We start from the raw sequence: 12,008 nt of genomic DNA, 5'->3' as shown, positions 1-12,008 counted from the left end.
GAGGAGAGAAACTGAGAAGGATTCAAGCTTTCCTTATTAGTTTCTTATATGGTTTTTGTATAACTCTTCACAAGAAACGCGTAGCCACAAACGGTGCGGCGATCGGAGCTCTCTAGCTCAAGATATGAGCTTTGGAAGATTGAGACGAATAGTAACCATGGGGTTTCTGTCTTCTTCTATTTCTCAGCTGTGTGAGTGTGTTTGTTTAGGTGTTATGCTGAAATGGGTTCACTTATGAACCCTTTTATATGTTGGGCTTGGGCCCAACTTGGGCCCAGTCCAACCCGTTAGCGTTTTTAGCCCGTTTGGCCTAACTTCGGGCCAAACCTTTAAAATTAACGCCCGATTTTCCATTCCTAACATTTTTCTAAGGCTTTCACCGGTTTTCACTTTTTCTCGTGCAGTACCGGGTAGACTTGAACCGGTTCAACCGGTTCAACTGTCGGTTTGCAGTTTTTCACGGTTTTTCGCAGAAAGTACATTTTCTGACTCAGAAAGATCTACTGAGTCCGAAAATCACCTTTAAATCCTGAAATTCTCACTCTAACTTTTCGAAGCCTAATTTGGGAAATATTAATTACTTAATTAACTGGTTGATTAGTTACGGTTCTTACATTCTCCCCACCAAATAAGAAATTTTGCCCTCAAAATTTGAATTACCTGAGAAAAGTTCGGGATAATTCTTTTGCATCTCAGACTCCAATTCCCAAGTGTGCTCTTCTACTCCGGCTCGCTCCCAAGCAACTTTAACCAATGGGTCATCCTTTCCTCGCAGCTTCTTCACACTACTGTCATCGATCCTCACTGGCGTTACTTGGAAAGTCAAGTTCTCTTTCAACTCAACCGATTCAGGCTCCAACACATGAGCCGCATCCGACGTGTACTTATGGAGTTGTGACATGTGGAATACGTCATGCAAGTTAGACAGATGAGGTGGCAAAGCTACTTGATATGCCACCAGCCCGAATCTCTTCAAAATCTCAAACGGTCTTATATATCTTGGGTTCAACTTCTTGGTCTTGATTGCTCTTCCAATCCCAGTTGTTGGTGTAACCCTAAGGAATACGTGTTCTCCTACTTCAAACTCTAACAGTTTCCTTCTTTGATCTGCATAACTCTTTTGTCGACTCTAAGCAGTCAAAATCCTTTCTCGTATTCTCTTAACCTTCTCAGTAGTCTCTGCTACCACATCTGGACCCAATACACTTGCTTCACCAGATTCATACCAACAAAGTGAAGACTGGCACTTCCGTCCATACAAAGCCTCATACGAAGCCATCTCATTGCTCGCATGAAAATTTTTGTTATATGCAAACTCCACCAACGACATGTAACGATCCCAACTTCTAGGTTGATCCAACACACATGCTCTTAGCATATCTTCCAACGTCTGAATAGTCCTTTCTGATTGTCCATCTGTCTGTGGATGATACGTCGTACTAAGACATAACTTCGTATCGAAAGCTCTTTGGAAAGTTCCACAAAACCTTGAGGTGAAACGGGGATCACGGTCCGATACTATGCTTGACGGCACACCATGCAACCTTACTATCTCCTTGATGTATAATCTCGCCAACTCTTCTATAGAACAGTTTATTCTGATAGGCAGAAAATGAGCGGATTTGGTTAAGCGATCCACGATCACCCAAATCGCATCAAATCCCGACCTAGTCCTCGGTAAACCGGTCACAAAATCCATCGCAATTCCTTCCCACTTCCACTGAGGAATCTGAAGGGGTTGTAGCGTTCCTGATGGTTTCTGATGCTCTATCTTCACTTTCTGATAAGTTAAACACTTGGATACTACTATTGCTACATCACCCTTCATTCCAGGCCACCAGAACATCCTCTTCAAGTCATAATACATCTTCGTGCTTTCGGGATGAATGGAAAACCCACTGTTGTGAGCTTCTGACAACAAATCTTGTCTCAAACTCCCAACGTCCGGTATACAAATTCTTCCCTTGTACCTCCACAACCCTTCATCATCCTTAGTGAATTCTTCGCGCCTTTTACCACAAACTGGTTGAAACAATTGCTGAAGCATCTGCTCATCTTGCTGAGCCCTTTGTATTTTCGATTTAAACGTGCTTGAGATTTGAAGCTGGTTCAAACAAGCTCTTCCGGCAACTTCACTAATGTCCAGCTTAAGGTCTACAAACTTATCTACTAGCTCCTCTTCCTTGATTCTCATCCAAGCTATTATTAAAGATTTCCAACTGAATGCATCTGCTACTACATTCACCTTTCCAGGATGATAACTCAGCTCAAAATCATAATCTTTAAGCAACTTCATCCACCTCCTCTGACGCATATTTAGCTCTTTCTGATCAAAGATGTACTTGAGACTCTTATGATTAGAAAAGATGCTAAACCGCACTCCATACAAGTGGTGTCTCCAAATCTTCAATGCAAACACAATCGCCGCTAATTCCAAGTCATGAGTGGGGTAATTCACCTCATGCAGTCTCAGCTGACGCGATGCGTAAGCCACCACATTTTGATGTTGCATCAACACGCAACCCAAACCTTTCAATGACGCATCACAAAATACTTCAAACGGTTCATGCAGTTCCGGTAAGATTAGAATAGGTGCTGAAGTTAATCTCTGCTTTAAAGTTTGAAAACTCTCTTCGCACTCCGACGTCCATACAAATGGCACCTCTTTCCCCGTTAATTTCGTCATCGGTAGCGCAATTCGGGAAAATCCTTCGATAAATCTCCGATAATATCCAGCTAAGCCCAAAAAGCTCCTGACTTCCGTCACAGTCGTCGGTCTTTCCCATTCCATCACCGCTTCTACCTTAGAAGGATCCACCGCTATTCCTCCTTTACTCACCACATGGCCTAAGAACTTCACTTCCTCCTTCCAAAACTCACACTTTGACAGCTTACCGTACAACTTCCTTTCCTTTAGGATTTGCATCACAATCCTCAAGTGCTCCTTATGCTCTTTCACCGTTTTAGAGTAAACCAAGATGTCATCTATGAAAACCACCATGAATTTGTCCAAAAAGGGACGAAACACTCTGTTCATGTAATCCACGAAAACAACAGGTGCATTCGTTAACCCAAAGGACATTACTGCAAACTCGTAGTGTCCATAGTGTGTCCTAAACGCCGTCTTAGGAATATCATCCTCTTTCACCCTGATTTGATGGTAACCAGATTTGAAATCTATCTTGGAAAACACTCTAGCTCCTTGTAATTGATCCATCAAGTCATCTATTCTTGGCAGCGGGTACTTGTTCTTCACAGTCACCTTATTCAACTGTCGGTAATCCACACACAAGTGCATTCCTCCATCTTTCTTCTTTACCAATAAAACTGGCGCTCCCACGGTGATACACTCAGTCGAATGAACCTCTTGTTCAGAAGCTCTTCCAACTAAATCTTTAACTCTGCCAGCTCTATCGGAGCCATTCTATATGGCGCAATCGACACTGGTCCGGCTCCCGACACCAATTCGATCGCAAATTCAATTTTCCCTTTGAGGTGGGAACTCCGGGATATCTTCTGGGAACACTTCTGGAAAATCTTTAACCATCGGTATCTGATCTAAGTTCTGGGCATCACCCAACGCATTAGCAGCCAACAAAATATAACCCTGACTCTCCTCCCTACTACAATGCACCATTACAGAGTTCAGGTAATATCCCATAGCTACCACTGCTCCATTTTCTCCTTCCGGCATAAACCGAATTGTCCGTTCAAAGCAATCCAACAAAACCCGATTCTTCGACAACCAATCAAACCCCAAAATCATTTCAAGTCCCACCATTGGTAAACAGATCAAATCATGGACAAAATCTCTACTCTCAAGCTTGAAACCTACTTGTCTACAACCTGACTTAGTCATAACTGTTTGATGCGGAGTATGTACATGCAGATCAAAAGGTAACTCTGACATTTTCAAGCCTAATTCCTCAACTTTAGCAAATAAAATAAACGAATGCGAAGCTCCAGTATCATATAATGCAACTAAGGATTTATCACGAATTAGACATATACCTCTCATCAAATGATCCGCCTTAGAAGCATCCTTGGCATTCACAGTAAAGACTCGAACTTAATGCTGACTCTGGCCCACATTCTGGTTCCTCCCACGAGGGCAATCCCTCACAATGTGGCCAGGCAACCCACACTTGAACCAACCACCTAAACCAATCTTGCATGAGTCATAAGGGTGAAAACGTCCACAACGATTACAAGCTAAATCCGGAGAATCCTTACTCTGATTTCCTCTTCCCTTAGCATACTGAAACTGATTCTGATTATTCTTTCTGAAGCCTCCTTAGCCTTGAGGCACATATCCTCCTCTTTTGAAGCTTTGTCCTCTCGGATGAAAATACTTGCCACGCCTACGACTAGAACTCCCTCCATGAGTGTCCTTAGATGCTGCCACGATCTTGGCATACTCCTCCACTACCCTAGCCTTATTCACCAAGTCGGAGAAGACACAGATCTCCATAGGAGCCACAGTAGTCATAATGCTCTCCTTCAAACCCCTTTGGTACTTAATGCACCTCCACCTCTCAAAAGTCTCCGGGTCACCCTGACACACCCGAGAAAACCTACAAAGCTCTTCGAACTTGTTAGTGTACTCTGCCACAGACATGGAACCTTGCTTCAACTGCATTAGCTCCATCTCCTTTGCTTCCCTTGCAGACTCAGGGAAGTATTTCTTATAGAAAGCCGTTTGGAACACCTCCCATAGAATGTTGGCATTCTGAAGCTGTAGCAAATGACACTCAGCTTGCCACTAGGGCTGGGCCTCGCCCGCTAGCTGATAAGCGACAAACTCTACATATTGATTAAGAGGAACATGTTGCGCCTGTAAAGCACGCTCCATAGCCTGGAACCAGTGGTCCGCTTCAGTAGGATTTGTGGACCCTCAGAAAGTTGGCAGATGAACCTTGAGGAACGTTGCCAAGGTCATCGAAACTCCTCCCGTGTTATCGCCGTTACCTTCACCATTATCATTGGCATTCCCTTCGCCATTCCCATTGCCATTTCTGTTCCTGGCCGGTTGGCCCAATCTCTGCACAGCTTGCAAAGTCGCAGCAGCATTCGCTTCCATGGTGTTCGCTAAGTTAGCCATGGCCGCCATGAACTCGGCATGGTTATCAGCTGGTTGCTCATTCCTACTTTCCTGTGTACGTGTTTGACCTCACCCACGAGTGGCCATTAGGGTTCCTGTCTACACCAAACAATCGATATCAAGGTGATCAGTCTCAATATCAAAAGTCTAGTGCTTCAATTATCCCAAACAAGCACTCACAAACAAGAATGCTATGCATATATCAAGTAGATAACCTAATAGCATCAAAGAAAAGACACACAGAGTATGCAACGAAGCACAATCGGTCCATCCCTCAGGCTCACGAGGACGAACTGCTCTAATACCACTAAATGTAATACCCTAATTAGCCTAAGCTTTACCTCGCGTCGTAAAGCAAAGGTTAACCAGAGATTACGACAGTTCTAAAGCTCACACGTAGAAAGAATATTATAGTCTAGAAGCCCGATGAAGGAGATAACTCAAAAATAGGATTTGAAAAGTGCAAACCATATTAACGAGCTACTAGCTTAAGGCACAAGAAACAGATAAGATACAATAAAATTATAAGTATATAATATCATAGGAAACTAGCCTCGACTCGCGGAGTTTAGGCCGGCTAGCCATATACAGGTATACAGAACCATACAGAAACCTGACAATTTAAAAACAGCTTATACAAGTTTTTCTCTCATAATACAAGCCTCTAGGCATAGAAAAATACAAAAGTGAGAGACATATAAACAAAATAAACCAAAACGACTCTAAAAGAATCTAAGATCCTCCGCTTCTGTCACCATCCAAAGCAACTCACCGAGGTGGGTTGCGACCTGCATCTGAAAAATACAACAAAGATATAGTATGAGAACTGGGGGTTCTCAGTATGGTAACAGTACCCAGTGATGTAGGATATAAGACCCCGGGACACCAAAGACAATCCTAAGGCCTATATCCATCACAAGATTCAAGCTTAAGGAATTCTAAAACAAATAAGCATAATATAAACCTCATCATAAATAAACCGGGTGATCTATCTTAAAGGAGTTCTATTCTAAACAAATACCGCTGTCCCACAGCCTTCTCTAACCTATCCTCCATGTGATCCCATCGCCAACGTCTTCCGAACCTCTTTAATCCCAGTAGAAGGCACAATTAATAACAATGCAAGTAATTCACAAGTAAAATCATACAAGACAGGTAGATCAAGTAGGCAAATAGGCATGTTATTCAATTAGGCATACAATTACAAGTCGGCAAAGCAAACAAGCAGATAGGAAATGCATATGATGAATGCCTGCCCTACTGGCTATGATATCACATTGTCGGTTCAACTGCCAACCCGACACATCTCCATGGAGACGTCACCCTTCGGATTTTTCATATGGGAACCCCCAAGATATAGTGCCTGGATCACTGTCCAGGTACCGGCGCCTGCTCGCCCTATAAATCCAAAGGGATGCGAGCGGGATACTCTTGCCTCAGACCTCACATCTCAATGTAAGCGGGATTAACCACCGTCCTTACGCCTCCGCCGCTACCTCGACAGGCGGGATTAACCACCGTCCCTGTCGGGCGCATAACGTCTCATAATCTCAGTAAAAATATTATTTCAGTGGTTTTTGGAAAATATTTTCAGTATACAAAGATCCATCGTCTCAATCAAAGTCCTCGACTCATCTCAACCATTGTCCATTCATAACTCAGTTTCCAATGTCAAAAGTTCATCATTCCTTATCTCATATATCACTTATCCTCCACCCAACATCAAATCATTCTCAGCATGCCAGAAACCTAGGCCTCCATTTTCTAATTTATCATAAAACCATGTTCTAGAACCCTTAAGTTATATCCCATGTTATAATACTCAAAATTAAGCCCAAGAACTCTTAAAATGGTGTTTTAGAAGCTTACAACTTTGTTGGGAAGGTAGAATAGTTGAAAAACAAGAAAAATTTAAGAAATAGGACATGTGCGACCGCACAGGGGTGTGTGCATGCGCACGCCCAGGAGATTTTAAGATGTGTGCGTACGCACAGGAGTGTACGTATGCACAGGGGTGTGCGTATGCACAGGGGTGTACGCATGCACAGGTGACAAAATTTTTAGAATCCGTTCCCTGGCACAACCTGTGCCAGCGCCCCCAACAGATTGACCTTCCCGACGTGTGCGTCCGCGCAGACCTGTGCGTCCGCATAGGTTGAAGTTTTTCCCTGGATATGTGCGCACACAACCTGTGCTAGCTGATAAACCACTATTTTATGGTTTATAATGTGTTTTATTGTGTGGTTTTATCATGATCTTTATCCACTTATTCTTATAATTAGCATGCATTTATATTTCCTTCCTAAAATTATTACATGATTGAAAACTTGCTTCCTAGAGACTTTTAATTATGTATTTTAATTCTCCTTTATTCCATTCGATGCCGTGATCTGTGTGTTAAGTGTTTCAGGCTTTATAGGGCACGAATAAGTTGGAGATTGGAAAGGAAGCTTGCAAAAATAGAAGGAACACAAGAAATTAAGGAGATGGCCAGCAAGAAGTGACGCGGCCGCATGGCTCACGCGACCGCGCAAAAGAGAGGAAATCGCAGTGACACGGCCGCATGGCTCATGCGACCGCACGGATTGGAATAGCATAAGTGACGCGGAGGCGTGGACGATGCGTCCACGTGGAGAAGCAAAACGCCGAATGACGCATTCGCATGAATGACGCGATCGCGTGACGTGCGCGATCTGCATAATCTGCAGAATCGCTGGGGACGATTTTGGGCCCTATTTTGACCCAGTTTTTGGCCAAGAAAAGCAGACTAGAGCCAGAGAACATGCAGAAACCAACAACAACATTCATTCCGCATAGTTTTAGTTTTTTAGATCTAGTTTTCCTCTCCTTTAGGTTTTCTCTCTACACATTCATAGTTCTTAGGATTTTTAATTTCTTTTTTGCATTGGGATATTGAGAAGAGTTGTTACCTCATCAAGACTTCGTCATTCTAGTTCGTTTTCTTTACTTGGCTTTACTCTTCCATGTCCTTTAATTTATTTCAATCTTACTGTTGGATTATTTTAGAATTTATCAATACAAGAGTTATTTTTATTTTTAATTAATTCATTTGAGTTTTATTTATCATGTCTTCCTTTAATTTCCTTTCCTATGTTATGAATTCCACATTCACAATGAGCGAGTAGTTCCCTAACTTGATGGGGAGTTGATTGAAAGGAACCCTTGAGTTGGAGTGCTCAATGGAGAAATTGTAATTGGGTTATTATTGGTTTGCTCTCTAGTCACTAACGCCAGTCCTTCCAAGTAAGCGGACTGGGACTTGTGAATAGAAACAGCATTCCAACTTGTTTGACTTTCCCTTACCTAGTAAGGGATAACTAAACAGAACAACCCCAATTATCAATTAATCTTGAAAGTACTGCAACAAGAATAGGGCTTCCAACTAATCTACTCCCAATCAAGGCTTTTATTTAAATTACATTAATTCTCTGATTTAATTTCCTGTCATTCAACTCAAATCTTTTTTTTTTGAAAACCATCTGATTAATAAAATAGCACACTTTCCTGCAACTCGTTGGGAGACGACCTGGGATTCATACTCCCAGTATTTTAACTTTAATTTCTGTGACATCCTTTTAAATTGATAAGCGGATTTCTGGTTGGTTGAGAACTATACTTGCAACGCATATCTTATAACAATTCTTAACTCGCCAATTTCTGCCACGTCAATTTTTGGCACCGTTGCCGGGGAGTTGCAATAGAGTGTTAAAGTTATTAATTGGAATTTATTTATTTGTATTTTATTTTATTTTGCTACTATGAGCTGCTTGTTTCTTTCGCTAGATGACGCGTTCACTTCCTGATCCAAGCTTGCCAGTATTCGATCCTGAGATTGAAAGAACTATTTCACGAATAAGGCAAGCTCGGCGTAGGTTAGTCCTCTCTGAGGGCGGATCTGAAACGTCATTTGAGGAAGAAACCAGCCCCCGTTCTACTGATTCAGTTGATTTACGTATAGGTGACATGGCAACACCTAGGAGAGTTACTATCCAGGAGGCTGGAGCCCCTGATTTTACAATGCAACAGTTTCAAGTGCATCATCTAGCGGTGGCTACAGACTTTGAAATAAAGACCGCACTGCTCAATTTGATGCCCAAGTTTCATAGCTTACCTGCTCAAGAGCCTATCAAGCACCTGAGAGATTTTCACGCAGCCTGTTCTACTGTCAGGCGTGATGGTGCAGATGAAACTTCAATTTTGCTGAAAGCCTTTCCATTTTCTCTTGAGGGAAAGGGAAGAGAGTGGTACTACACTCAACCCGCTACAACTGTATCCAACTGGGATACACTCAGAAGAGAATTTTTAGAAAAGTTCTTTCCAGCTGAAGTTATTGATAAACTGAGGAAGGATATTTCCATGATTGTTCAGGATGAATCTGAAACTCTCTATGAGTACTGGGAGTGCTTCAATAATCTTCTGGAAGCTTGTCCCCACCATATGATTGATAAGATAGTGTTACTCGGCTACGTCACACAGGGCATGAGGCCCCAAGATAAGACCACATTAGAAAGTGCTAGCAATGGGTCTATGAAAAAGTACAAGACCACTGATGAGTTATGGCAATTGATCAGCGAATTAGCTGAATCTACTAGGAATCACAGGCAGAAACAAGGCCGTGCAAAAGCCGTTGCAGAAGTATCCTCTAGCAGAGAGACTGCTGCTTTAACTCAGAGTATCTGTGAAATGACCAACTTGCTGAAGCAGATGCAATTGAACCAACAACAAGTTCAGCAAGCTCAACCTTCTTCACCACAGCAAAACCAACAGTTAGTCCCACAGAGAATTTGCAGAATCTGTACTGATTATAGCCACTATACTGATGAATGTCCGCAACTCCAGCAGGAAGACAACACCGTGGCAGCCACTCATAACTTCTATGACCGCCCCAACCAAGGGTACAATCAAAGTGGCAATTACAACCATGGATGGCAGGAAAATTCTAACCAGAATTGGAGGGACAACAACAACAGGGGAGGCAGAGATAACCAGGGAAATCAGAGGTGGAATAACAACAACAACAGGCAGCAGAACCAGTACCAGCCTTATAGAGCACCTCACCTGAGACAATCCCAAGGACCACAGAATACCCAACAGCAGACCTCTCAAATTACTTATCCTTCTTCTTCTGCTAATGATGACTTGCTACAATCTATTGATCGGAGACAGCAGACCATAGAAAATAACATTAATGCCACTCTGAATGGTCTGAACGCTACTTTGCAAGCTCTTGTCTCCCAGATTGGATCAATGAATAACTCCAATAACCAACCTTTGAGCTCCAGTGGAATTCCCTCTCAACCATTACCCAATTCCAAGGGTGGAATTAATGCCATCACCCTAAGGTCCAGAACCATACTGCAGGAGAGGAACCAGGAGGAGCCAAGCCCACCAGAACATACCTCAGCTGAAGAGGTAGTGGAAATAGAAGATTTTGAAGAGGAAGAAGACATACAGGACATAGCTGAAAAAGAAGAAGCTCAACCACAGGAGGAAGCATCAAAAGGCGCAGACACTGCAGAAGACACCACTCCTATTCCATTTTCACAACTTGCAAGGAAGCCCAGGAAGCAGCTGGAACCTGATCCAAAAATGGTAGAGATATTCAAAAAGGTTGAGGTAACTGTTCCTCTATTTGATGTTATTCAACAGGTACCTAAATATGCAAAGTTTCTAAAAGATTTATGTATACATAAGGACAAAATTAATGAATTAGAAACTATTCCTTTAGGAAGTTCCATATCTGCTTTAATGGGTGGTTTACCTGAAATGTGTAGTGACCCAGGTCCTTGTATGGTTAATTGTACTATTGGTGGTGTAGTATTTTCTAATTGCATGTGTGATTTAAGAGCATGTGTGAGTATAATGCCTTTGTCTATATATGATATTTTGAGGCTTCCCCCCTTAAAAAGGTCGGCAGATTGTTTTATGTTAGCAGATAAAAGCATTATTACAGTGGCTGGAGTTGCTGAAGATGTATTAGTGGGCATTAAGGGACTCACGTTCCCCACTGATTTCTATATCCTGGAAATGCCCCAAAATGACTCAGACAAGCCATCATCAATCCTACTCGGAAGGCCATTCCTGAAGACCTCGAAGTTTAAATTTAGATGCTTTTTCAAGAACATACTCTTTTGAAATAGATGGCCGAGTAGTGATCTTCAATCTGAATGGAGTTATGAAGCATCCTCCGGAGGATCACTCTATCCTCAAGTGTGACATTATAGATGAAACCATGGCTGAAGTCCATTAGGAGGAATTTGAAGAGAAGCACGCAGGATAAGGTCCAAGTGTGGGGACATTCTCAGAGGACAATGACAGTGCTCTACCACTGTTACCAGTTCCAGACAACCCAGAGCCTGACCATGATCAGAAGTTAGAATTAAAACCCCTTCCTCCACACCTCAAATATGCTTACCTTGAAGATGGGCAGAGGTTTCCAGTTATCATTGCAAGGGAACTTACTTCTCAACAAGAAGAGCAGTTACTTAGTGTGCTGAGGAGGCACAAGAAGGCAATTGGTTGGAGTTTGGCAAACATAGTAGGCATAAACCCTCAAGTCTGTGAGCATAGAATATTTTTAGAAGAGGGAGCAAGACCTGTCCGTCAACCCCAGAGGAGACTGAACCCCACTATCTTAGAGGTTGTTAAAAAGGAAGTGACCAGACTACTAGAGGCATGTATCATCTATCCCATCTCAGACAGTGAATGGATAAGCCCAGTACAAGTGGTGCCAAAGAAGTATGGAGTCACTGCAGTGAAGAATGAGCATGGAGAGCTTCTGACAACCAGAGTTCAGAATGCCTGGAGGGTCTGCATTGACTACAGACGCCTCAACCAAGCAACCCCCAAGGATCACTATCCTCTTCCATTCATTGATCAAATGCTG

General features: G+C 42.6%; 1 protein-coding gene across 1 annotated transcript; it reads right to left on the bottom strand.

Moving 5' to 3' along the window:
- Window positions 1-538: 538 nt before the first annotated feature.
- Window positions 539-4,648, bottom strand: LOC140182336 (uncharacterized). The gene is made up of 7 exons (XM_072228501.1): window positions 4,353-4,648; window positions 3,545-3,623; window positions 3,086-3,424; window positions 1,716-2,245; window positions 1,260-1,598; window positions 661-1,055; window positions 539-558 (listed from the first exon to the last, which is right to left on the bottom strand). The coding sequence occupies exons 1-7, from the start codon at window positions 4,646-4,648 to the stop codon at window positions 539-541; spliced, it is 1,998 nt and encodes a 665-aa protein (XP_072084602.1).
- Between the last annotated feature and the right edge of the window lie 7,360 nt (window positions 4,649-12,008).

Source organism: Arachis hypogaea, chromosome 19 (genome assembly GCF_003086295.3).
Source record: "Arachis hypogaea cultivar Tifrunner chromosome 19, arahy.Tifrunner.gnm2.J5K5, whole genome shotgun sequence".
NCBI classification, from domain to species: Eukaryota; Viridiplantae; Streptophyta; class Magnoliopsida; order Fabales; family Fabaceae; genus Arachis; species Arachis hypogaea.
This window is presented reverse-complemented; position numbering and strand designations above follow the sequence as displayed.

Excerpts from the sequence above, each read along its gene's own strand:
- LOC140182336 (XM_072228501.1), bottom strand. The coding sequence starts at position 4,648 with ATGGAGCTAATGCAGTTGAAGCAAGGTTCCATGTCTGTGGCAGAGTAC. Across the intron at positions 3,624-4,352 it reads TCTAGTCGTAGGCGTGGCAA|TAGGGAGGAGAGTCAGGGTT; the intron begins GTATTTTCATCC and ends GGTGCATTGTAG. Across the intron at positions 3,425-3,544 it reads ACTTAGATCAGATACCGATG|AATGGCTCCGATAGAGCTGG; the intron begins GTTAAAGATTTT and ends TGCGCCATATAG.